The sequence below is a fragment of the Mastacembelus armatus genome, chromosome 6 (assembly GCF_900324485.2).
Source record: "Mastacembelus armatus chromosome 6, fMasArm1.2, whole genome shotgun sequence".
Classification (NCBI taxonomy): Eukaryota; Metazoa; Chordata; class Actinopteri; order Synbranchiformes; family Mastacembelidae; genus Mastacembelus; species Mastacembelus armatus.
This window is the reverse complement of record NC_046638.1, coordinates 10,224,245-10,249,316: the sequence shown is the minus strand read 5'-3', so window position 1 is coordinate 10,249,316 and position 25,072 is coordinate 10,224,245. Positions and strand designations below refer to the sequence as shown.

Sequence of the window (25,072 nt, the reverse complement as noted above, 5' to 3'; positions counted from 1 at the left end):
AACATGCTGAATTGTTTACCAGTGCAAAGGAAAATATGACTGATCAAAGGCCATATGGTGACAACTGTCCCTCCTTCCATTGTGACAAATGGTAATACAGAAATTAGAATTCAGCTGCAACTTTACACAGAAGGCAGGTTTGCCTTTTAACTTTAGTTTGTGTGATTACTTATATAAAGAAAGCCGACCAAGCATGTAGATTTTTATAAAGCCAATCCTCAAGCTGCAAGCTGTGTATGTACCAATCTGTGTGTCGGCCAAGGAGAGCTTCACCTCCAGACTGACCTCTGAACCTGCCATCCAGTGGAGAAGACAAGAGCTGGCAGGCATTGCCAATGTCAGTGCCCAGAGCTAACTTCTTATTTCTCACTGTCTGACACATTCTCTGGCGTTGTGGCCCCGTCTCCTTGCCACCACCAATCACAGAGCTCTGAATGACACATAAAGGAGGAAGTGGGCTGGATGGCCTATCCTCAGCGCTCTAGTGTTGTATAGAAATGATTTGTTGAGTTGTTGGTTGATATACACATTTCTGCTGACCAATGTTTTCGCTAAAATACCTTAACAGGTAGTAATGTGGACAAAAAAGAAAAAAAGCTAGGTAATAAATGAGGTAATATATGTATTAAACATACTTCAAGAACAATAGTGAGAAACTAAAAACATAAAACAAAGTCCAGTAAACAAAACTGATTGCAGAAAATTTCCCTGGGTGCTTTTATAATAAATACAACTCCTTAAATAGAATATATGCAATAATATGTTCTACTACTACAGCAATGTAAAAGAAGTTAACTTAGTATAAACATTTCTCTATAATAAAATATAATTATTCAAGTCATATAGTAATCAATATAGTGATTATAAAGTAATGATCATACATTGAAGCATCTTTGATTAAAAACTAAATATCTAAGGTTTGGAATCATTAGCCTTAACTGTGCCGGATCAGATAAGTTGTTAATTGTTGACTTTTAGTGAAGGTGCCAGTGACATTAGATACCGTATACCCAGCTTTGTGTTTCTTATACTTCTGTCAGACACATTTTGCAAATCAAATGGTTGTTTATAATTTCAGGATTTCAGATCAGGACAATGAACATTTGTTAACATTTCAAAAGAAAACTGGCACAGGCAACAGGCTGTAATTTAGAATTGTCTGTCACTTTTTTGCACCTTCTGTATTTTAGCTGCTTTTGTATAAAGTATCTTTGGATTAAATATACCACTAATTGTCACCAGGCATCTGTTGAACAGTCTGAAAATGGCTTTTTTGTGTCTGTAGTATATAGTACTGTAAGGTACTGAAAGACAGGAGAAAAACTGTCTGTTTCCTGCTAATACAGTTTCCACCAAGTGCACCAGCTATGTTCCTTTACTTGGTCTAAGAACTTGTCTTACCCATCAAACAGAAAATCAGTTAACTGCTTAATATAGGCATTTACAGGTGCCTTGTGTTACAGCACCTTCAAACCAGTGCTTTAATGGAACATTACCTCTCACTGGCTTCCATGTCATTTGACTGAAGTGCTGAATTAAGACTGGATTACTGTTTATTTCCTTCTTGTGTAATGTCACAGTTGGACGAAACAGAAGCTTTTGGCGCTAAGTACTGGAACAGTGTTAGAGGCCACCACAGACTGCTGGCCCATACATGACTGTTTTCCCTTTTTCTGCTCAGTAGAGTTCATATCAGTCATGTGTTTTCCTGTGTATGTCTATAGGAGGCTGAAGGGTTTATTTGTTTTCCCCCTCGTTGCTCTTTGACTTGTTTTCCCCCAAATGTGTCTGAAACATTGTTACCTCTGGCCAGACGCCTTTTTCACAGAGAGTTATTGAATCACATCAATTCCCCATCCCTTGAGTTTCAAATGCAAGCTGTAGAAAAATTAGCCATTGCTTCCGCATGACAAGTGGGATCTATTAGTGTACTCTCGCCCCGCAAAGCATGAGCATCCAGTGGGCCGCTGGGGACCACGGCTGGCTGTGCGCTCGTCCGCATCAGGCTCCTGGGGCATTAGACCAATGTTGCAGACAGGAGAAGCAGCCGGAGCCACAGCAAGAACTGAAGAGGCTCATTTGATGAGTTGACACCCGAAGGGGTGAGGACTGCGTGAGCACTTATAGCCCAGCTCTGCCTCAGTCAGGTCTGACTCACACTGGTCAGACTGGCCACTTGTTGATAAGCAGTTTATGACTACACATTACTGATTTTATTATTTTTGCAGTTTATCAGTTTTTTTTTTTTCACTGCCATTTTTTTCCAGACGTGTGAGCTGGTTTTACAGTCTAATAAGCACCCAGTTTAAGTTGCCTATATCATTCTGACCCAAATTGTTTTGTGTATGTTTGGGTTAAAATTATACTTTGTCCGTGAAAACCCGCTGTGGTTTAGCCATGTGCTCAGGCCCAATCTTTGTGACTGCTCAACACATTAGCATTCCAAATGTTGTTTAAGTATGAATTTTCATTTGCTGCCTGCAGAGGATAGTTTCAACCACCCTGTTGTGGATTCTGATGTAGCATGACTGTAGGTCAGATGCCAGCCTATTACCCAGGGTGTCCTACCTCAGTGACCTTGGACAGTGATAGTCTGTTGGACCACAGGGTTTCTTTCTTCATCACCACTGGTCAGCTATAAACAAAGCTCCATGTAAATTATGATGTGTACTGGATATTTTACACTTGTTTATTTTTTAATATACATATTTTAATGGTTTGTTTGTTTTTACTTTGCAGGTATCTCAGTAACAAAGAAGACACATACCTGTGAGTACACAGATTTTTTTTTATTACCCAGGTCTTTATTTCTGTTGCACTACACCTTTTGTGTGTGTCTACAGTATGTTGACATTATTGCCTTAGTAGTATTGTAATAAATCAATACCTTCAATTAGATCTATGCTATTCACTTTCACTGCTTCTTTGTCTCCACCCTGAAGAGAATGTGATGATAACTCCAAAGAGGAAATTAAAATGCTATGCAGTCTTATGACTGTTTGATAATCATGCACAGTGAGGCAGACAGTGTGCTAAAGCACTTCTTTGTTTTCTGCAAGACCTTGCAGCTGAACAACACGGATGTGGTGTTGTGTGGTGGTTTGTAACCTCTGAGGCTGCATTAACTACCAGAGATTGTATTCTTCAAGTACGGATCATACCACTAAAATTGAAAGCTACAGACACAGAATGTGACACATGCCTGGCATGTGAGATGCAAAGCTTCTTTTTGCACTACAACAACACTACACAGGCTTTGCCTGCTCTAACCATCGCTGCCTTTTCAATTTCAGTTTGCTTATGAAAAATTGATGAACACTCAAACCTGTAGAAATCAATGATTTCCAAGAGATTTGTACTGTATTTTGACATGTGTGAAGTGCAATCGAAAAGGCATGTAAAAAGACTTTTGTGTAGTGTACTGCAGTGTGTCTGTGTATATATATCTATGTGTGTGTTTTCATACCCCACTGTGTGAATGGAAGAAACCAGCCCTGAAGGCTATTCTTTCACTCTGATCACTCTGATGAAACTGGTGGAGAGGGAAGGCCAGAGGGCTTTTCTGTAAGAGAGGTCGGAGTAAGACGCTCTGTTTTGCCCTGTAAAACATCCCACCTCTTTCTTACATCAGACAGCAGCCTAAAGAATATGATCTTCTACGCTAGTCAGCTCTATCTTACTCAAACAGTGCCGTCAAAAGAGCAGCATGATAGTGTGTTAAGCTATTTGCTTGTCTAGAGGCTATGGCATGTTTTTGATGAATGTGTGTGTGCGTGCGTCAGGATTTCTTCAAGGTAGAACAGAAATGCTTTGACCCACCGTCCAATACCCCACTATCTTAATTAGTGCAGAGTTAAGCACCTCTACACTGGAAGGTGGCTCAAATCAAAGAGCATGATTAAGGAGTCTTGGGTTCAAAGCCTTGGGCAGAGACTGGACTGTGCTTTCTCATTTCAGTGAGAAATATTCAAACCTTGTGCATGTGAGGAAATCAAAGTAAAGCCCCTTAACAAGTAGTTGATTGCTATACCTCACAGACAGGAAACAGCTGTAGATCCTCGTCAGAGCTGTGTGTACAAGAAGTTCAAGGGCCAGTTAATGGTCATTGAGAATGTAGGGGGAAAATCTCTTTCAGAGAATTCTAGTGATTATATGGCTGGTGGACTAATAATGAGGGAGATCACCCTGCCCTACATGGTTATAGTCAGGCTGTAGATCTATTTCTGTTCTCAGAGTGAAAACATTGGCTTCCCCACTACGCCAGCTTGGCAGTCTTGCTTGCATGTGTATGTGTGTGGATGTGTGTGTGTGTTTAGGAGGTCTTCCCAGTCCAACCCAGACCACAGGGATGGGCCATGTCTCTGACTAACTCCCCACTCTGCCTGAGTGATCAAACTGCTGGAAGCTCCCTGCCATGCCAGTCCCCTCATCAATATAAATTACAGGGGCAGCTGTTCACTGGCAGACTCCTCTCCTCTCTTCTCCTCTCCATCTTTCTTTCCTCTACTTCCCTCTTCTATCCAATCGACTGGACTAATCATTGAACCATCAGAAGGTGAAAGATTCTAGATGAAAACAGATAGTTATATCATTGTGCCAAAGACTGTGGTGGCTTCTCTGCATTGAGGACTTACATAGATTTACTGTCTGAGACAGCAGCTTCTCTTCTCTTGCTTGGTCTCCCCTTCTTTCTTCATTGCCCATAAGGGGCGGCCCCTCACCAGCACTTTCTTTTTACCACAAGGCTATAATTCTCAGCAAGAAGTCAGCTGTGGTTTTCCTGTACATTACCCTGACAGTTTACTCTGTTATATGGACTTTCCATAGCAGTTTCTGTGACTGTTATGCTGCCCCTTGTCAAAAACAGCAAATGCTTAAGGACTTAAATTTTGTATCATAGTGTTTTCATTTTCTTTTTTTTTTTTTTTACTTGGATGGTGGACCCTAGATATCTGCCATTACATTCTCCTTCCTCAGCAGGGCTGCATTGCTGTAAGATGAGTTTCTGTTTGGACCTGTTGAGAGAGATGGTGTAGAGCAGAGGATCAGATGCAGCAGCTGATTACACTGAGATTAGACGTCTCACCTCTAATCTACCATCAGCAGTCTGGGGTTATGTCTCACAGCTCAAATAGCAGAGAGCTAGCTAAGACACACACACACACAGGTCACATAGCCAGGATGCTCTTCGTCGAACACAGCAGATCTCCTGATTACCTAGAGTTAATCCTCTCTCTGTCTTGCAGCTGTAGATGTACAATATACTGATTGTCTACTGACTGTTCAGACTATGATGCACAACATAAAAAAGACTTGCATATCCACATAAACTGCCTAATTTATTACAGCTTTGTAAATGATTAGGCAAAGCATGCAAGCTAATATGCTAATACAGTATGCCAAAGTTACAGAAAAACCTTATAATACTATAATAAAATTAAGATTTTCAATCAAAACATACACCTGGTCTTACAGTCTTAACAAAACCAACTAAATAACTATTACAAAAGGACAATACACAATATTATTGTCTTTGTCTTCATTATATTTTACAAATGACTGTGTTATTTTACCAATGCCTTAGTAATTTGTAGTATATGTAGTATCTGTCTGGGTTTAGGTTGGGAATAGAGCGGCCAGAGGGAGGCAGTAGTACAAATGTAACTCCAGGAAAAGAGAAAAGCAGACAGACAAAGCTTCCTCTCTTCAGTTTTTTTTTTTTTTCATGTTGTATTCATCTCCATTGTGGTGACAGATTCCTTACACTGATTGAGAAACATGACCTTGCTCCTGCATCTTCATATATTTGCTAGCAGCTTGTATTGAGTTTCACTTCGTCAGAGATCTGTGCTCATACAGAGATAGTACAGCCAATCTGTTTTTAAGGAACCAGATGATGTAGAATCCTCTGAATTGCCTTAGAAAAACAGAGTGCAGAGTTACAGTTACAGTCATTGAGACTGACTCAAAGTTATTATAAAGCCAGTGTTTGTAGTTTTCATGCCTTAAATTTCGCTCATAAAAGTTATCTGGTGTATGTTTGGGAAAATATGCTAACAGCATTATTAATCCCAATCATGTTCTCTATGTTCACATGGCATAGTGACAGCTTTTACCTTTGCAAAGCATCTATTTTACCTCTAAATAACAGGGCAGATCCCACTTGGCTTTCTGTAGTTGTAGAATGCTTATGCATTGGCTCTGTGAGTTGAGATATTTTCAGTTAATCAAACATGAGATTTATGGTCCTTAATAGTGCTGTACATTGCCAATTTAGGAGAATAATATGTCCCAGTTGCTGTCTAATTTTGCTTGGCAACAGGCGCACTCCTGTGGAATCGCCCGGGGCAGTGTGAGTTGTCTCTGCATAGCTCAGTGTTCCATGCTCAGTGCTTGTTTGAAGGTATTTCATCACATTGTTGCCTTGATTCAGCTCTGTGGGGATTTGTTAGTTGCACTCATGTGGGAAGTGCATCCAGTACATTGTTAAACTAGGGCTGATAATGAAGATCAGCCAGCCAGAGTCCCCTGAGCTACGCAGACAGAGATAGTCTAGTGAGACGCGCAGCGCAGACATAATGGAGCAGGACGAGCACACACAGCAATACACACAGACGCGGAAGAATCATCAGCACAAAGCATACAATACCGAACTGTGCTGTGATGTGTTAGAGTAAAAAAGCACAATACAGTAGCTCGTACAGTACAGTAGATTATTATGAAATATGTTAAAATCTGTTGTTCTCACCAAACGTTATTCAAAGTTTGTAAAACTGACATTGAATTTAAACATTAGCTGAACGAAACTGCAATCATTTTAATGCTGTTACCTTTTTGTTAGAATTGAAATTGACAACGCAGGGGCCCACTAAGCACAGCCACTCTTTCCGTGGAAAGTTATTTGATTCTCAGCATGGTACTAGAACTCGTTGTTTCCTCTTCTCCCACAGCAACATTGAACACTTAAATTGACACAATCTTTTTCTCCCTCTGTACTGTAGGTTATGTTTCATCTTACTCTATTTGTTTGTTCCACAAAGAGTATTTTCTTTTTGGACGTTTTGGTTTAATCTATAATAGATGGCCATTTTTTCTGAAATAGGTCAGTGTAATCACAACAGTGAGGGATGGACAGTCACTGTAAAAGGGAAATCAATAGAGCTATCTATTTGTCGTAAACCAGGCCAGCATGATTTTTCTCCATTTTTCCTCTCCTGCCATACTTTTTCCTCTCCAACGCAATATGGCAGGTCCTCATTTTTCAATAAAAGCATTATGTCTGCCATTTTGTAAAATTGCAAATGGCCTTTGTACATGCACTTTCTTTGCATAAGTTTCTGAGGGTAAGGATGATTTTTTTTTTATCACCTCCTGCGGGCCTAGGGTGTTTTATAAGGAGGAGAGTGGTGAGGGGAGATGTAGGGTTGTGTGACAGCGTTTTGTGGAGCTGGGGCTGCTCTGCTTTTGTTGGCTCTTAATCTGGTTCTTCTGTTGGTGCCGACTCTTTTAGAGAATTTGAGACGGCACAGAGACAGACCTCGTCAGCCTTTCCTCACCCTTTCTCTTTTGTGTCTCATCCAAAACTGAAAGGCTCTGTCTTGAGGTGGTGTCAGACCAGAAAACAAGAGTAAGTGACATGTGACAAGGACACAATGCTTGGATGGGCCAGCCAAAGTAAGAGGCCCCATCTGCTGCAAGCGATTTCTCTTCTGCCGGCTGTCTGCCGCCTCAGGTGAAAGGGGCCAGGGAGTGAGGGCTGTGCTGAGATGGTGTCGTCTGCCAGGCGAAGCAGTTGGCATGGCTAGGAGGACAGGGCCAGCCTCATGCTCACTGTGGCACACAGTCGACCAGCCTTTGCACAAGCGCAGGTTATCCGTCACTCATCAGGTTTCCAGTGCCTCATCACTTTACCGTAGTGTACACACATTCAGCGCAGGACACGAGTGAAAGGTTTGATTCATGAAGGGCGACAGAGTTGGAGGTCATGGAACTCCTCCAGATATGATCCTGAGTAATGCTGATGGGGACGCTTTAAGATGAGGGCCATAATTAAATGTCCTTGTGCCATCATCTAGTTCTTTAGTCAGAGCCTTACACACACACACTGTCTTATCATCCTGACTGGTTCATGTATTGATGGTCTTCACTTCTCACTGAAAATCACTTTCAGTGAGACAAATTATACTGAACTGAAGCAGAGGGAAAAAAAAGTTCTATTGTCAGAAATATTCCATTATGGATTTTTTAGTATATGAAAATTCTGATGCAATATCATGCATGAATAAAAGCAACTAAAATTAACATATATAATTGAATTCCTGAATTATTCAGAAGAATGTTGTTGAATAAACCATGCAATGAGTAAGATGTCCCAGATAATATCCTTCCTTTGAAATGATCTTGTAAGAACCATTTCACGATCAATAATAATTGTCACAATACATCAGAGAAAAAAAATATGTTGGGACAAACCACAACAAACTAGACTGCATATCAAGCATCAAACGTTTATTTAAACTGAATTAGTGATGGTCTTACCTTTCCGACAAATACTGTCATTCTGTTCAGAAACTAAAGTAGGAAAGAAAAAGTTACATCGACAGAGAAGAAAGCAGAAGTGCTCACAAAAGCTTTCAGTGATATTATACATTGACATTTGTGCTGATCGCATTGTGCGCATTTTGTTGAATCTGCTTTATTAGAGAAAAGCTGTTTTTTCTCCGTTGCTGTTAATTTGTGTTTCCGTGGGTATGCAGTGCAAGAACAGAGAGTTGTGGTTAACCCATTGTGAAGTTAGCCGTCATCATTAAGATTCTACAGATAACAGGCATGCGGATTTCTACTGCTCAGCATTATAGGATCCCAGACATCAAAGGCAGGTTTTCATTCTACAGTGTCTGCAGCACTGCGAAGAAAAAAAAAAAACAGGAAAGGAGATATAGAGTCAGAAAAATAAGATAGATTTGGAGAAGAGAGTAGAGCATGTATACTGTATGAACCTGCACGAGTCAGGTGACACAGTGCTCTATAATGTGTTTGCTGCCACAGAAGGTCCCTCCTGCATAGTTAGCTCCTTGCTAAATTGGCGACCTCTCTGATTAAGTGGCACAGTCCTTAATAACGCAGTGGCTGACTGCAGGATGGTTCACTTAAAGATCAAGTTCATTTCTCACTGTGGTCATTAAAGTACAGCTCTGCGTAATTCAAATCAATTCACTTATTCTTTTTTTTTTTTTTAAACTATGTTTTTTTTCTCTCACACCTGTGCCAATGTTGCCCTACTACTTTCATGTAGCCTCTTTTTTATCTAATCAATAGCAAAATGCTGACAGTTTTATTTTATTTGTGCAAATGTTGTAATACTATTTCCAGTTTTAATATACGGATATTACAATGAAGTTCTTAATTCAGATTACTCTTTCAGTGTGGTGCCATTATACTTTTGCCATTACATCAGAGTGAGCTGTTTAACAGTAAGAGTATTGAATGTACAAGAGAGAGAAATATGCTGTTCCCCAGTATTGTGCTGGATTACAGAATCAAGGTCGACTCACAAGACACAGAGCAGCATTATCCCTTAATCCTGTGTTTTGGTTTCAAATAGCCTTTTTACACCTAATCTTCACAAGTAAAATGACAAACATGAATACTGAGGTAGGTATTTAAATGTGCATTACCTGCAATGTTAAGGTCAAAGGCTTATGCTGACTTAAAGTGGCTCTATATTTTGCAAAAGAACAGACAATCATGTGTTTTCCATTTGTTTTTTGTTTGTTGCAGCTGTATTACAGAAGACTAGGGAGTCTTGTGATGAAATTCCCTAAGGTGGTTTCAGATGGATAAGTCTGGGAACTTTTCATCCAAACTATGAGTCATTTTGTGTTTGCTTCTAATGTTTTTTTTTTTAATTTAGACTCTATTATATTTTGAATGAAGATATTACTTCCCTCCTATGTTAACATATCACCAAGTTTCTTTTGGCCTGCTATCCCTGGTCACAGGGAGGACAAGCTCCACTGAGTCAACAGATATAGTAAGTACCCCAGTTACAACACTGAGGCAACATGTCCCCTTGACCAGGCTGGTCTTAGTTTGGCCGTCAGGCTCATCTCTGGCACCGCTGGAGGAAACTTAAAGGTGCTGTGAAAGACTAAAAGTGGGACAGCCGCTGCTGCCTCCTGTTGACCTACCTTGTTCAGAGGGTCCAGGTACAGACTGATGACAGGACTCCTCCTCAACGGACCACATTACTAATGTGTGAGGGTGCAAGAGGAGCACATCCAGTGATGAATCACTTCCCTGCATCCATGGCATCCTCATAAGTCAAGAGTAAAGAGTGTTGAGAGCGCGCTCAGTAAAAGAGCTCCTTCATCCAGTCGACCATAGAGAAACTTCATTCAGGCCCCGTGGAAGAGGGGAAGGGATGGCCAAGTGGCTCACACTACCCATAGCCCGAAGATCTTCCTCAATCTTGAGGAAAACAGAAGTCTGTCTAGTGGGACACTTGTTTTTTAGAAAGCTCATAGAATTTAGGAAAAGTTGCTTGAACAGAGCTACTTTTTAATAAATGAGAGTAATCTACACTGCGTTGATCTGGACAGTCTCATTGGACCAGATGCTTTACTTGAAGTAAAAAATTGAATATTAAATATGTGTTAGTTTAAGCTGAAACAGTTTTCTTCTGAGAGTTTTGGTGCTGAGCAGTCACAGGAAACGGCACTGTCTCATTATTCATTTCAGTGTTTCAGGAGAAAGAATTATAGTGAAATTATAAAGCCTAAAAGCAGAGAAAATAATGTAATTAGAGATTTTAAAATAGATTTATTAAATTGAAAACAACTTTACTGATGGAAATCTTGTTCACCAGTTTGTTTCTGTTTTCATCTTTTCTTCTACCCTTAAGCCAGAAGGTTAACTATTTTAGTTTACACGCCTACCTCCCCTCAGAGCTGATGCTGGGCTATATTGGTGATGTTGGGGGAGTGTGTAAATTTGACGCTAGGTAATACATCACACACTCCGGGGGGTCTCCCTGGTATGCTCCTCAATAATGAAGTTCATTCGTTAACTTCTCCCTCAAAGGCCAAGTTCCCCTGCTGCCCTTTTCAACAGCCATTGCAACTCTTACCAGAGTCACCCTACCATGAGAAAAAAAAGAAACACATCATCATGCTTTTCCCCTTGACAGGCTCAGCAGTTGCCTTTGCAGGGCATGAAGAATAAGAAGGTCCATTACCAATCCCTCATGCCTGGTTATAGCCATAATTATCACAGGGAAAATAACCTGCTCTGTTTGGTTTTCTCTGGAAGAGCTGCACCTTGCTAATCACTTCCTCCTTCCCTCCTGTCGTCCTCATGCCATGGAGATGGAGCTGGTTTCGGTCTTGCCAGTTCATTAGAATTCACAGGGTTCCACCTCCCTGCCTAGCCAGGCTAAGCTTCTCACATAGGCTGCCATGCCTGCGATAATCTCCCCCCTCGTTCCCTTTCGCTCCTTCTCTCTCTCTCTATCCTCCTATCCCTTTCCTTTCTATCCCCAAGGGCGGCCTCACACAAAAGAGAGGCAGTGCAATTCATTGTAAAATCTTATTTCTATTGATTTATTGAAAAATTGTTCCATGAGTAATATGATGACACTCCAGCAGTTTTTACCACTATCTTTAAATCGAATAAACCAAATTAATAGCACGGTTTATTCCAGTTACTCAAATGATAACATTTGTTGTATAACTTTATGGCTATATCAGTTAGTTATATATCTATTTCCAGTGGGGAGCTTGTAAACACTTTTGTTGCGGCCGAAAAGCCCAAGGAGAAAAAGAAACTACCTGGCATCCAACATCAAGCAGAGAAATAACAGCAACCACTTAACATCCACTAAACAGAAAAGCAACTAAAAAGCAGCTGAGAACATTTGATGGTGTTCATTGTAATAGTTTAGTGCTTACCATATTGTTCATATCCTCTTGTCACCACCTCACTCATACGGTACCTGCGAGGGGTTGTTTTATGTGGAGCAGGCATGCAAGTCTGCCTTAAGTTACGCTAGGCTTGGTCAGTGCATGTAACCATGCAGACTTTGCAAACATTTGATTCAGTTGATTTAGAAATACCAGATACCATTTCTGTATTTGTTAAAAAAAAAAAAAAACATTAAATTTAGCTCTATAAATAACCTTGGCAGTCAAACAAAAGGCTATAGCCTTGTCAACCATTCACTATAAGCACTGGGTTGTTGATTCTGATTACATGACAGTTGACAGATGTACCCTTCACCTATGTAGGAATGACATGCTTTCATATCTGGCCCTTTTGACCCTGCTATTCTATAAATATTGTGTTTGTGTGTATGTGTGTTGAGTGACAGATAGAGAGACAACAGAAAACAGTGCTGGCCCTGAGGCTGCTGTGCATATTAAGGATGAAGGGCAGCGTATATAGTCACAAATATAGCGTCATCTGATCAGAGTGTAACTGTAAAGATTGTAAAACGACAGCTGCTACCTTCCTAGACTAGACACTGTGCTGCTCTGTGGAAAATCCATTAACTGTAATGAGTTAACAGCATTTCCTGTAGCTACACATTATACCATAAAACTCAGGCACAGCAGCGGCATGTAGTATGTTGTTAAACTCTCACTGCTCTTATTTAAGCTTGTCTTTAAATGCAAACCTCTGCAGTCACCTGGACATAACCCAATATTGTTCTCTATTTTCACTGAAATAGATATTCCCTATGTTGTCTGTGTGATTTATTGAAGTCTTCCCACAAGTGGAAGCCCCCAGGAAATTGCCTGGAATGGCCCTAAATTGGTTTATGATTGTGTGGTGTGGGCCGGTGCTGTTATGGTTCTAATATTATGCCCTCCACTCCCTGGCATCTATATTAAATTGATCTGTATTGTTTTCATGGAGTGCCTGTTGGAGCTTGTTAATTCTACCGCTGCTTCAGGCTGGTGTTGTAGTTCCAAACACCCAGGTGGCTCTGTGGCGGAATATAAGCCTCAGCTCTTCTATGACTATGACCTCACAACAATTTTGGGACCCAAAGCCAGAAAGTCCACAATAGTTTATTCTGTGGGATCAAAGGCTGCAGAATGCAAAAGCGTACAGACTGTGCATCTTTGGTCTTAGATGCCAAGAGGCCAGAGTTGTAAGAGTTAACCTGGACCAGCTGCATGTTGAGTCTGTGCGTGGAATGGCTAGTGACAGACTGCTAATGAGTCCATTATCAGCTCTGGTCCTCTCCGCTCCTCCGGGGGCCCTGGTGGATGCTCTGCACCTCATCCCAATTGAAATCTATTCCACAGGGCTTGTTTACAGTAAATACATTTGCTTGAATTAATCCAAGAGGAGTGTAAGACACATGACTGGGCTGGTCTAAATGCACATGTCTGTATAAGTAGTTTGTTGACATAAACTCTCACTTCACTGCTATCTCCACTTCTGTACCCACGCTCACGAGCATAAAGACATAACTAATGTGATTCTATTGATGTCTTCACATTGTCACATTAATGCCCACAGACATTTGACCATCAGTGCCTTTGCAGTTTAATCGATGCTCTAATGAACAAGTATCAGCAGCCTATTGGCATACTGTCACTGGTAATGTGAAGCAGTCAAGGAAGAGTGTGATCAAGAGTAAATGAATCAGCTTTGTTGGAAACATCTGTCCTTAGGGAGGTCTGGGCTTTTAAGCACAATTATATACAGTTAGAGGCACTGTATTTGTTGTGGAGCTGAATGGATAGAACAATTTCTGAATTACTTTATTAGCATTATGTATTTTTTTTAAATTGTTGGCTTACCCAAATTACAAAAACCTATATATTTAAACTTACTTATGTAGGTGTGCAGGAGGTTTCGTGTGCTACCACAGTACAGTGGAATTTAAAACAGTTTCTTTTATAAACTTAAACAGCAACATCTGTGTCCAGAGACAGTTTCCCGGTTACTGTTAATAATCCATCCACTGTCAAGTTTCCGCTGGACTGATTCCTTTGGTTGAAAGGAGGGTATATTTTTGCAATATTGGTGAACCATTTAACTGTGGAAATGGAAGTGTAGAAAAGACAAGTCAGTAGAAAATGAGACCCTTTGTGACCTCATTTAACCTTATTGCTCACTGTAGTAAACTACTGAAAATGACAAATTCAGCGTGTGTGTGTGTGTGGGTGTTTGTGTGTGTGGTTTGTGCATCTTGATTTGTAATGACATTTTACAAGCTTTTCATCTTTTATTGTTAGATGTAGCTGCAGAGTAATTTTAACCTATAGGGAACTCCCAGAATCTCACCTATGGAATGCGTTCCTCCAACTCTCTCCTGACACTCAGATCATAAAATGGGCATGACCTTCCTCTCAGATAAACAGCCAACAGTCTCAGCCCCTGCTATCATGTTTTGCCCCCCCCCCCCCAATCATACCACAGTGTGTCGTGTCATGGCTGGATCTGCAAAGACTGGTACAGCCGCCAATTTCTGAGAGACAACCACAGATAGTGGCAGTTAAACGTGTTTCTGCGTGGGCCTTGGCCCTGACTCATATGGTGAACTTTGAAGATCTTCTAGAGAGATGCGAATATCAAAATGAGACAAATGCACTGTCTCTGACAGCACATTGTTTTGAATAGTTTACCACTGCTAGTCTGTGCCTAGTTTGTATCCCTGGCACGCTCCATTTGATGCTATCAGCCTCTGAATGATATTTTGTTCATTAGTCGGTGTGCAATAAAGAGACCAGTGTTGACACAATGTGAGCTAATGTGTTTAGTGACTCTAATAGATCACAGAGGTCCTAATGAAACATTGTCATGAGAAGATTTATGTTGCAAGCTGCTGAGTCCTTATTTCCATTTTCTATGTGGTTAGCAGTACCTTTATTCAACGGACAGAACACAATAGAAGACATCAAATGAATATAGATATTTAGAGTGCAAAGCAAGAAATAAATAAATAATCTAAATGTTTATTGTGTTGTTAATATGAAATATTTGCTCTGCGGAAGTGTCAAAACTTGGTGGCAAATATACAGTCCTGCAGTGGCGTAGTAGTATTCATTTCAAAACAACTGTGGAAATTCTCAAAATTTGGAATACTGATGGTGAAAAGATGTTAGTTTTTTTTTTTTTTTTTGTTCTTTCATTTTTAAATTTCAAATGTTGTAGTGTCTGACACTGAAGCTTTATGATGTTTGTCTTGAGACAAGATGATATGAGTACCAGCTTATTCATGGAAATGCCAAATGCAATGTGGTTATGAGCCAAGGCTGGATTGCACTAAAACCAGAATATTGTATCAGAGAGAGGCAGCTGGTTAGGAGTCAGAACAGATTATCATATGAGAGAGGATGAGCGAGGAGAGGGGGAGGAGAGCGGGAGAGAGAGAGAGAGAGAGGAGAGAGAGAGAGAGAGAGGTAGGGACTGGAATGGGAAGCAGGGAGCGAGCGCGAGGGGCACAGGAGGCAGAGAGGGAGAAATGATAGCAAGAAACTCATCGCCCGGTCACTGTGGGGTGGAGGGGATCATCCAGACCCTTCCGTCACTATCTTCACTTTTTCACCTGTCAAAAAGAGTGTGCGAGAGCCATCTGAGTTTGAGAGAGAGAAAGAAAGAGAGGGGCGTGTGGGTCCTCTGAGAGGTCAGGGAAGAAGCTGAGACTCCACTCATCTTCACTCTGCGTAGGGCCCACCGCTGCTTGCAGACATCTGGCTTCACACTGATCACTCATATCTACAGACAGGGAGGAGGAGAAGAGTGGAGCGCTTCAATCTTTGAGCCACAGAAAAATTACACATCTCCTTTTATCCATCCTCTCTACTTTCCTCTTTTTGCTCCTTCTTCCTGTTGTCTCAGTTTTTTTTTCTATAGCCCCTCTCCCAACCCCATATAACCTTTTATCCACCCTGACTTTTGTTTTTTTTTTTTTTTACATTGCACTATTTTTAAAAGAAAAAAAAACATGAGAATAAAAGGGGAAGAACAAGAGCAGGGAAAACAGTTGTTTTTTTTTTTTTTGCTGACTTTATCCTTGCACTAGAAAGATAAGCCACACAAGATAGTCTGAGTGTGCTGTGTATGGCTAGGCGGTATACAAGGCTCTGACTGCAATCAGTGGGAAGAGGGCCAGCTTCCCTGCCTGAGCTCTCAGCGCCCCTACTGGCTGCACGCTGTGCCAATCAAAGGCTAGTGGGTGGGGAGCAGTCAGACATGAACACTGATGTCACAGTCACATGGATTCTGGTGTGGTCATGCTCGGAGGCTGAGAGACAGAGCTGTGCTGGCCAGCTGCTGCTGAGACAGCAGTGGAGGGCTTTGCGCTGGTGATAGTTCTTCTCTTATGGACTCGAAGCTTAATGATGTATTTTGTGATTTCAGCTATGAAAGGTAAGAGGAAAAAAAATGCATGCTGGTCCTGCACCCAGAGTAACAAGTAGGGAAGTACGGCTCCGCTATTCATAGCCTGCCAACTCTTTGCATTTCATTTGCAAGGCATGAGTGTGACAGAGGGAGAGGGAGAGAGAGAGAGAGAGATACAGTACTACAGTGCTTCTGTGTGTGTGTGTGTGTGTGTGTTTTGTGTGTGCAAGTAAACCAAGCTTTTCTAATATCGCTTTTTACGCATGGGCAGAATTTCTTTTCTCATATATTAGGAAAGGACACTGAACTAAAAATCTTCAGATTTCTAAGAACCTGCAGCGATATTTTGCTTTGATTTAATATTTATCTCTGTGTGTTCTCACTGTTACTTTTGTGTGGGGTGCTGTGAAAACCACAGCCGGTGTAATCTTTGCACGGACACATCTTTGGCATGAACAGCTCATGAGCTTCAGAGCAAAAGTTTTTTTTTTGTTGTTGTTCTTTATTCATGTATTTATTTATTTGGCATTGATTTGAGGTAGCGTCATGCAGACGGGGGGGGGGGGGGGGGGGGGGGGGCAGAGGGTCAGTGAGAGGGGAAGGGGTGGGAGTCCTGTCCCTATTCTTTTCTGCCTCGTTCTTAATCCTGCTGTTCCAGTCCAGAGGACGTGTCTGTTCCGCGAGAAGATGTGCGTGGCAGTGTTGAACGTGGGTCGTAGACGGGCGACAAGGCACTGGCGCGACTGGCAGACTGTGATTCTTTGAGTTGATACTGGTGCGTGTCTGTGTATATCCGTGTGTGTTGTGTTCCACTGACCTATTTTTTTTTTTTTTTTTTATTTTATTTTTTTGGGGGTAGTCGGGTTTACATGTGTTGCCACGAGAGCAGGACTCGGGTGCTCCCAGTCGCTGTGATGTTGTAGTACGCTTAATCCCAGCTCCTCTAACCCTCCTCCACCATATATCCATACATGCGCTCGCACGCACAAACACACACATCCACACACACACACACACACATCCGCGCAGACAGATACGGAAAGTGCAGTCAGACATACAGTGCAGCACACACTGCCTCATGCATGCTTGCACACAGTTACGCACACATCATCTTTTTCACATAGCCTATATGAATCCCCTGCCATTCTTGCATGTAGAGAAATGTGAACAACCATATGTGCTCACATGCACTCATGATACAACAGTGATAACCAGGCAGCTGTCATCCTGTTCAAGGAAAAATAGCAGCAGTGGCAGTTTGATTAGACACGTGCTGCTGCTTTTTGCTCATTTCACCCTCCTCCAGATTTAGATTTGTGGTGTTTGTTATATTTACTGTCAAGAAAGGAAAAAAAAAGAAAAAAAAAAAGTACTGGAGCATTTTTAAAACATGTCTGTATATGCACGGGTGCTACAAGTAAGTACAATAATGTGGGAAAAAATAATGCTCCACACAAATTTACAATATTAGTCATATTGATTTTAACCACTAATTTCTGTCTCTTTTTTCATATGTTTGCCATCCAAATACGAACTAATATGAGTATCTTGCTCTTTGTGTGAGACGAGCATGTCTGACCACGCAAGTGTGTGAGTAGTCATTTAAGAAGTGAGGCTGGTACTCATGTCTGATTTGTGTGCAAATAAGGAGGGAGTGCAGTCTTATTTTCGGTGAGAAGAATATGAAAAATGGTCTTTGACCTTTTATTATTTACAATTTGCAGTGAATAGCTTTATGAAATCACATATTTTTAGGCTTTTTAAAACTGTGGCGTATATACAGCATATCAATGTGTATATGTTTTTCTGACAGATTGTGTAGAAGATGCTTTTTTTTTTTTAAATAATTTTTGAAGTTCACGTGTTGAATAAATGGAGACAAACCATAGTGATATTTTGTCAACATCTTAGTTAAGCTATTTAGCAGCTAGTCTTCATCTGTCCTTTTAGCACTGTCTTTTCCATTATTGGTACATTCAGCTTGACAGGACCTGCTGGCGTCTAGATAGGACACAATGTCTGAAATGAAATTAAAATGTGAAAAAGCTACATAATTAGAATATAATTTAAACAGCAGTAGTAATTTCGTCCTGAAAATGGTCAGTGAAATGGATGAGCACGACAATGACTTGACATGCATTTCTTCATTATGTTAATATTGTTATACCATCATCCTGCACATGCTTTATTTGGTGACTTTTTTTCATTATTTGTGACGCTGTTCACTACAGAGTCATACTAATATATTATACCAAACATCTCTATGTGTCTCTGAGGCTTTGTCTGTACCCTTCACCCCCCCCACCTCCTCCCACCCCAAACCCACCTCTTCATCTCTATTCAGCCTCTTCTACCACACCACTGCCTCTCAAGTACCTAATTACCTGTAATGGAAACATCCCTCTCATTACCCCATGCAAATTAGCCAGCCTACTCAGCACAATTAAGATGAAAATTCCAATTACATAATTAAAGAAAGTTGTTTGATGTGTGGATCGACAGAAAAGGTAAAAAGTGTGTCCTATCCAGAGTTCATATAATTAATTCTTCAAAAAGAGCTTTATTTTGTCAAGGCATATGCAGCAGCAATGCTTTAATAGTATTGAAAGGCCCAAAAAAGCTACTACAGGGCACGCAGACTGCACATAAACATGTGATTTAACCCGAGTGTGTACTAGACTGTAAAAAATGTTCTAGGGCCATGGAGAAGTTAAAGCCAAATACTTTGTGATAGGCGCTTTCAGGCTATGTTAACAAGGCTGTAAATATTTGCTATAGATTTGGTACTCTTTGTCTCTTTCTATCAGTGGCTGATTGAAGTGCTTACCACCCAATGCTGCAGGCTCTCACACATTAAAGCAGAGGTTAACAAGTTTGGCTATTATCCAGGTACGAAGAGCCAAAGGAAAAATCACCACAGATTAAAGTGAAGGTAAATATAGCACCTGCAAGCATCTCAAATAAAAGATCCAATTACAAAGAAGGAATATTTTAAGAAGAGCGGTTCTCATATCTTCTGTTAAAAAAAAAAAAGCATTTTATTTTAGCCAGTAATGAAAATTATTTGAACGTGTTCCATAATCAATTGTAATACTTTAAAATACAGTTTGTACAGCTTCCAAAAAAATGTATTTATAAAACACGTTTGATTTAATTTCACCTCCAAAAGAGGCAATTTACACATTACAGTCAAATTGAAAAGGTTATATGTGAGCAAAGGAGAGACAAAAGAGTCAGTCTGTGAGACGGGAGTTTGTGTGCTTTAGCCCTCTCTCTTGCCTTGTCGCTGGCTGAGGAAGTGGAATGGTGTCCCCACAGGTTATTAAAGTGTGTGAGGTGTGCCAGTCTGTGCTGAGCACACTGAGATGAACATCCTGGCTGCCTGACTGTGTGTGGAGGGACTGGTTAATGAGATATTGACTGCCCATTGAGAGCATGGATTTTTGATTTGGCTTCATAGAAGTTGGGAAGAGAGAGAGGTGCACACTGGAGAGGGTAGAAAAGGAGTGATGGACACTAATTTCTGAATTTGATGATTTTTTTTTTTTTTTCATTACCAATAGTTATTGTTTATAATATTAGTTTATTAATTGAACATTCTAGTGGTTTTTATTAACTTGTGTCAGTCAACTGGTACTTAATACCATAAATAATATAGTGATTATCATAATCAATTATGTAGGCCCTATGTGGACGCTACAACCAAAGTGACATCACAAAATAAATATACATGAAAATACTAGCAAATAAGTAGGAAATTAAATTCATGATGCATTAGACACATAGCATAGAAAAACTGCATTTATTGAGGTACACTACTGTTACAGTACTTTAAAAAGTTTTCGAAAATCTTTTCAGTATGGAACTACAGATTCTCGAAGAAACTATGACCATACATAAAGAAGACTACAAGAGTGATGTAGTTACCAAATAAAAGAGAATGCACTGTTTTTCAGCCATGTCGGAGCACAATTTCATACCATACTAACATTAATCTATGACTCCGTCCAAGCCACTGCCAGAGTGCAGACAGCTCTGTCAGTCATATTTTCTTGTCAGTCACACGTTGTGGTTTTGACAGATTAGTTCAATCACAGCCGAGGTTAAATGACTCTCCTGTCCTATGCCCAATCAAACAGCAGGGCACAGCCAACAGCTTCAACTCGAGATAAACATCAGGCTAAATGAGATGATATTGGTTCAGTCTGAAACATTCACACCGAGTTCAGTCAGAGTACTCTACTTTGGCTCTCCAGTCAGGTGAAACACCTGGCTGGGCTTAGTCAAATGCCTCCAACTTGAGAGTAATTTCCTACTTTACTTTCACTTAGTATTTCAGGAGTCACTTATAGATGCTTTGAAGTGTCTCCCTGTCATGCAGCATTTAGCTGCTGATAGAAAACGTCCACTGTCAGCTCTCCTTAGATAATCATATACCGCAGTTCATGGAGTTAAAGAACATTTTTACTTTCTTTTTTTTTTTTTTTCTTTTTCTTCATGCAGTTTCTGCTGTAGGGTATATACAGAAAGGGGAGATGGGATGTTTTGCTATCATTGTTTAGAGAACCCCCTTCTGTTTATGGTTATTTAAAACACTGGCATTCATATTCTTCCCATAGTCTAGTTTTAGTAAAGTATTTTAATATATACAAAAATAAAAATTAATTAATAAGAATAATGCCATGTTTTTCTCAGCCTTACATGCCCTGCTTTGCCCTGTTCTGCTTAGCCACATGGGGCTCTGAAGTTAACAGTGTTTTAAGAGAGTGAAAGGTGAAGTTTTTTTCCCCCCTGTACTTTCATTCTGAACGTGTTTCGTACCATTGCCTTTTTTCCTCTGTGAGCCTCAGGAGGGCTGTCCATTGGCTTTTTGAAGTTGCATCAAAGAGGAAATGGAAGAGAAAAAGCCTTATTGATTTTGCGTTTTGTCTGACTCAAACACTGAGGACAGAAAAACACATAAGGAGTTAGGTGTTGGCAGTGGGTCATCTTGGTCTCTTGTATATGAGCCAGAAAGCGACAGGGGAGAAACCAACAGACGTAGACGGTATGGATGAACACAAGACGATACTAGTGCATCTCTTCCTAGAGTGGTATGCTCAGTCCTCTGGCTTTCATCATTTCTCCTTTCCTTTCTGTCCTTAATGGCAGAGTAAATAAAGCCCATTACCTGTACGGCTGGAGACAAACCATTTTGGTTAGTTTTTCCTCTTCAACCATCAGGCCTGTGACTTCCGTGCCCTGACAGCACTCTCCAGTTGACCTGCTTTTCCATGAAACACCAAGCTGCTCTCTTCTCAGTTGTAATCAGATCTCTCTGCAAAGCAAGCACCCTGGCTGAAGGCAGAAAGGGGAGCATTGTTTGTGTGGTTTATCACCTTTATCCTCCTCCTGTGTCAGTCCAGCAGAGTTGAGATGTGACCGAGGGTGACTTGAAAACGGTTCACAGTGACAGCTGCTGATAGGACCTGTCACTGGTATATCTTAATTATGCCATAGATATATGGTTTAGCTATGTTCTGTGAACTTAGATGATATCCTAGGTCGCACATATGAAAGTCTATGGAATTTATGGTTAGAGTACAAGATGCTGTGAATGGCAATGACATTGTTTAGCATTTGCAGCAAAAAAATGCTGTAGTGTGAGGGAACGAGAAGGGGTCAGAGGTCACAGCATACCAAGTCATACTCCCCTCTGCTCCATACAGAGCGACTGCTGCATCTCGGGTCCCTGGTGGGGAACAAAGGATGAAAAATGAGAGGTGCACGGAATTTTGATGAGATGAGGGAACAGGCAGCGTTATAACAAAGGTCGTCACAACATGCGCACCGCTGCTTGATTACAAAAGGGAGAGAAGTGTATGAGGCGTTTGATTACATTTCCCAGCAGAGTCCATTAAGGGCTCTACTTGTAGGATGGCATCATTTACACTCATCTGATCTGGCATCTGCACTGATGAACAAACAAAGCACGCGAATCCTCCTGAGCACTAGGGGGTGCTCTTCAAGGAAGACAAATGATATCTGCTCTACAGAGTTCTGAAGTTGTTACAGTCTCCTAACTTTCTCATCAGTGTCAGTGTTACGGCAACCAGGCAGCAGAATGTACCAGAGCATGTTTGAATTTCCCTGAGGAACCTGTGTGGGCCAGAACAAGAACTAACTCTCAAGGTTAGGCAGCATTAGACGCTCCTCACCCCAACTAAGATGCATGAAAGGAATTTTTTTTTCATCATAAACAACAAAGAAAAACAGCCTTGCCAGAACAGTCTGCTTAAGATTGATTTTTATGCACATGAATTCATTTGAAATAAAAGAAATGCTGCTTCAGTGCTAATTACAAAGATGAAAGGAAGGGGAATGTGCAAGGCAATGAACTTTGTTTAAAGGCGCAGCACATGTGTTATTCAGGGGCATGGTGCTTTAATGAAATTCAAGCCCATTTCCAAACTGACTGAGTAGTATATCTATTCCATCGATGGTTGGGGGGTGCCAATCCAAGCTGACATGGACGAGATGTGAGAATTTTTAAAGTCACCAATTAACCTAACCTGCATGTTTTTGCACTGTGAGAGGACACCAGACTACCAAGTGGAGAACCACTCAGAATTCAAATCCAGGGCCATCTTGTAGTGAGGTGAAAATGCTAACCACTGCTCATGAAGAGCATAATTTCAAATGAAGCTGTATTTACTTTTTTGCAGTTTCAGTGTCCTAATTCAGTGAGTCAGAGCCAACTGAACAATGTGTGTTCCAGACAATGAGTGTGTGGATGTTTCCCAGCAGGAGGAAAGGGGTTAACTGGCTGTGGAGAGATCCTTGACCTATCTGAGATGAGCTTCCCGCCCCTATAGCAATGTAGAATATCTGATTGCTGATTATGAGTTTATTCCCCATCGTGCTGAGCCTTTTGCATGTCAGGATCCATCCCTCCCCAGCTGAACTGATTAAGGAGCTGGAGATGATGCTACAGCTCTCAGCAATTGCTGAAAGACTCTCAGAGAGCCTAGTAATCTGGAGTGCAGCTGGCAATCACCCACCACTGACTCTTTTGGAGGCTTTTTAGGTTGTTTTGTTGTTTTCAAGTGGGTTTTTTTAGCATATTGTTGTCTTTGTTCCCCTGGGGTTCTTGTTTCTGGATGAGAGCTTTCCTAGTGCTGAGCACAGGTCCTTGTCAACCTGGCTGCTCAGCTCAGCCTAGTCCAGCCTCAACAACAGCAGCGTCAGCACAGACCCTCGCTCAAAGTCTCAGGATGTGCTTATGATCACCCTCATGCAAGAGCCTAATTTGGACAAAAAAGGCTTCTCATCCCTGATGCATAAAAAGCTCTCTCTTGGTTCATTTTCAGATCTCCCAGAATCAAATACATGCGACAAAGGCATCAGATAAATTGAAAGAAATAGCTCCTAAAAAATGTATCCTTATGTAAACTTTTAAGGATTTATGTGCTGTTCAATGGATTTCTGTCACTGGGAAACAAATACAGTTTTCTAGCAAAAAGACTGGCTTTATTTGCTTGGAGGGATCTGTCGCCTAGTTGCAAATCAACTACTGTCGTCTCTAAGTTTTGTTTTTGTCAATAGTTGGAGGCGAGAGAAGACAGTCCTGTTCCTACTGTGCTGATGGCAGTTTTAATGCCTTTAATGTGTGACTTGGGGCAACAGAAGAGGAATCTGCCCAAACAGAGCATTCTCAATTACTATCAAAGCTGTACAGCCCACTGCTAATGACATCCCACTGTCAAACACATCACCCACAGTTTTACTGCTTATTGCTTCTTTTCTTACCCAGTGAAATTACAATTAATATCCAACATACTGTCCAGTTGAGACAAAAAATATTACCAGCTATATTATATGGTTATTCACAGGCTCATAGGCTCATGCACATAGTCTGATAAATTGAAGAATACATCTGTCATTTGCGTTTGGGTATTTGAAGGCTAATTTAGAGCTTATGTTACCTTGCCTGGATCTGCAGTCAACAGTGAAGCTGATGGAGTTGCAGACGTGACACTGCCTGTCCCAGTAAACAAATGGCTATTATCCGAGCTCTGCCTCCTTGTGTAAATGAAATGTTTTAAGGTGTTACACTGCTGTGATGAAAGACTCCAAGATTGTTCCATGTCTAACCGCAGTGTCTGAGACATGATAGGTGGGAAGCTCCTCCCAGACTGTGTTTTTGGAGAGGATGTTATTTGTTTTTTGTAGCAGGAAATTTTTATGATGCGTATATCAAATTAACTATGTGTATCTAAAATTACACATGTATGAAAATCTTTATTGTACATGATAGGTAAATGTCATTGATTTGTGAAGGAAATAAATTGTAGCCAGTTTTCAAATCTAATCCTAAGGGACCTCATGCTTAGATTTTACTTTGTAACATTTTCTGTTACACAAAGAACAGACGAATTCCCTCTCTTAATAAATTGTCTCAACATCTACCAGCATCATTGTTCTGGATCATATTAGTTGTCACGGTGGATAAGCTAAAGGTAAGAAGGGGAATCCGCAAAGGCATGAGAGATGGTAAGATAGATGAAGCAGATTTACTTCAAATTGAGGATGATCAGAGTAAAACTACTGTACGTTTGACATACCTTGCCCACTTGAGTGGGTAAGGAAGTTGTTTTTTGATCTTATGACACATGATTACATCTGGCTTTTCTGCTTTGATCTCACTGTGGATTTTTTTGTCTCTTGATGTGGG

The 25,072-nt window shown here is 40.8% G+C and overlaps 1 protein-coding gene across 1 annotated transcript in view; it reads left to right on the top strand.

Moving 5' to 3' along the window:
- Window positions 1-25,072, top strand: part of roraa (RAR-related orphan receptor A, paralog a) — a 166,094-nt gene that overhangs the window by 105,581 nt on the left and 35,441 nt on the right. Inside the window, exon 2 of the mRNA XM_026311417.1 lies at window positions 2,740-2,769. Within this exon, the coding sequence (XP_026167202.1) occupies window positions 2,740-2,769 (30 nt within the window). The remainder of the gene's footprint in view (window positions 1-2,739; window positions 2,770-25,072) is intronic.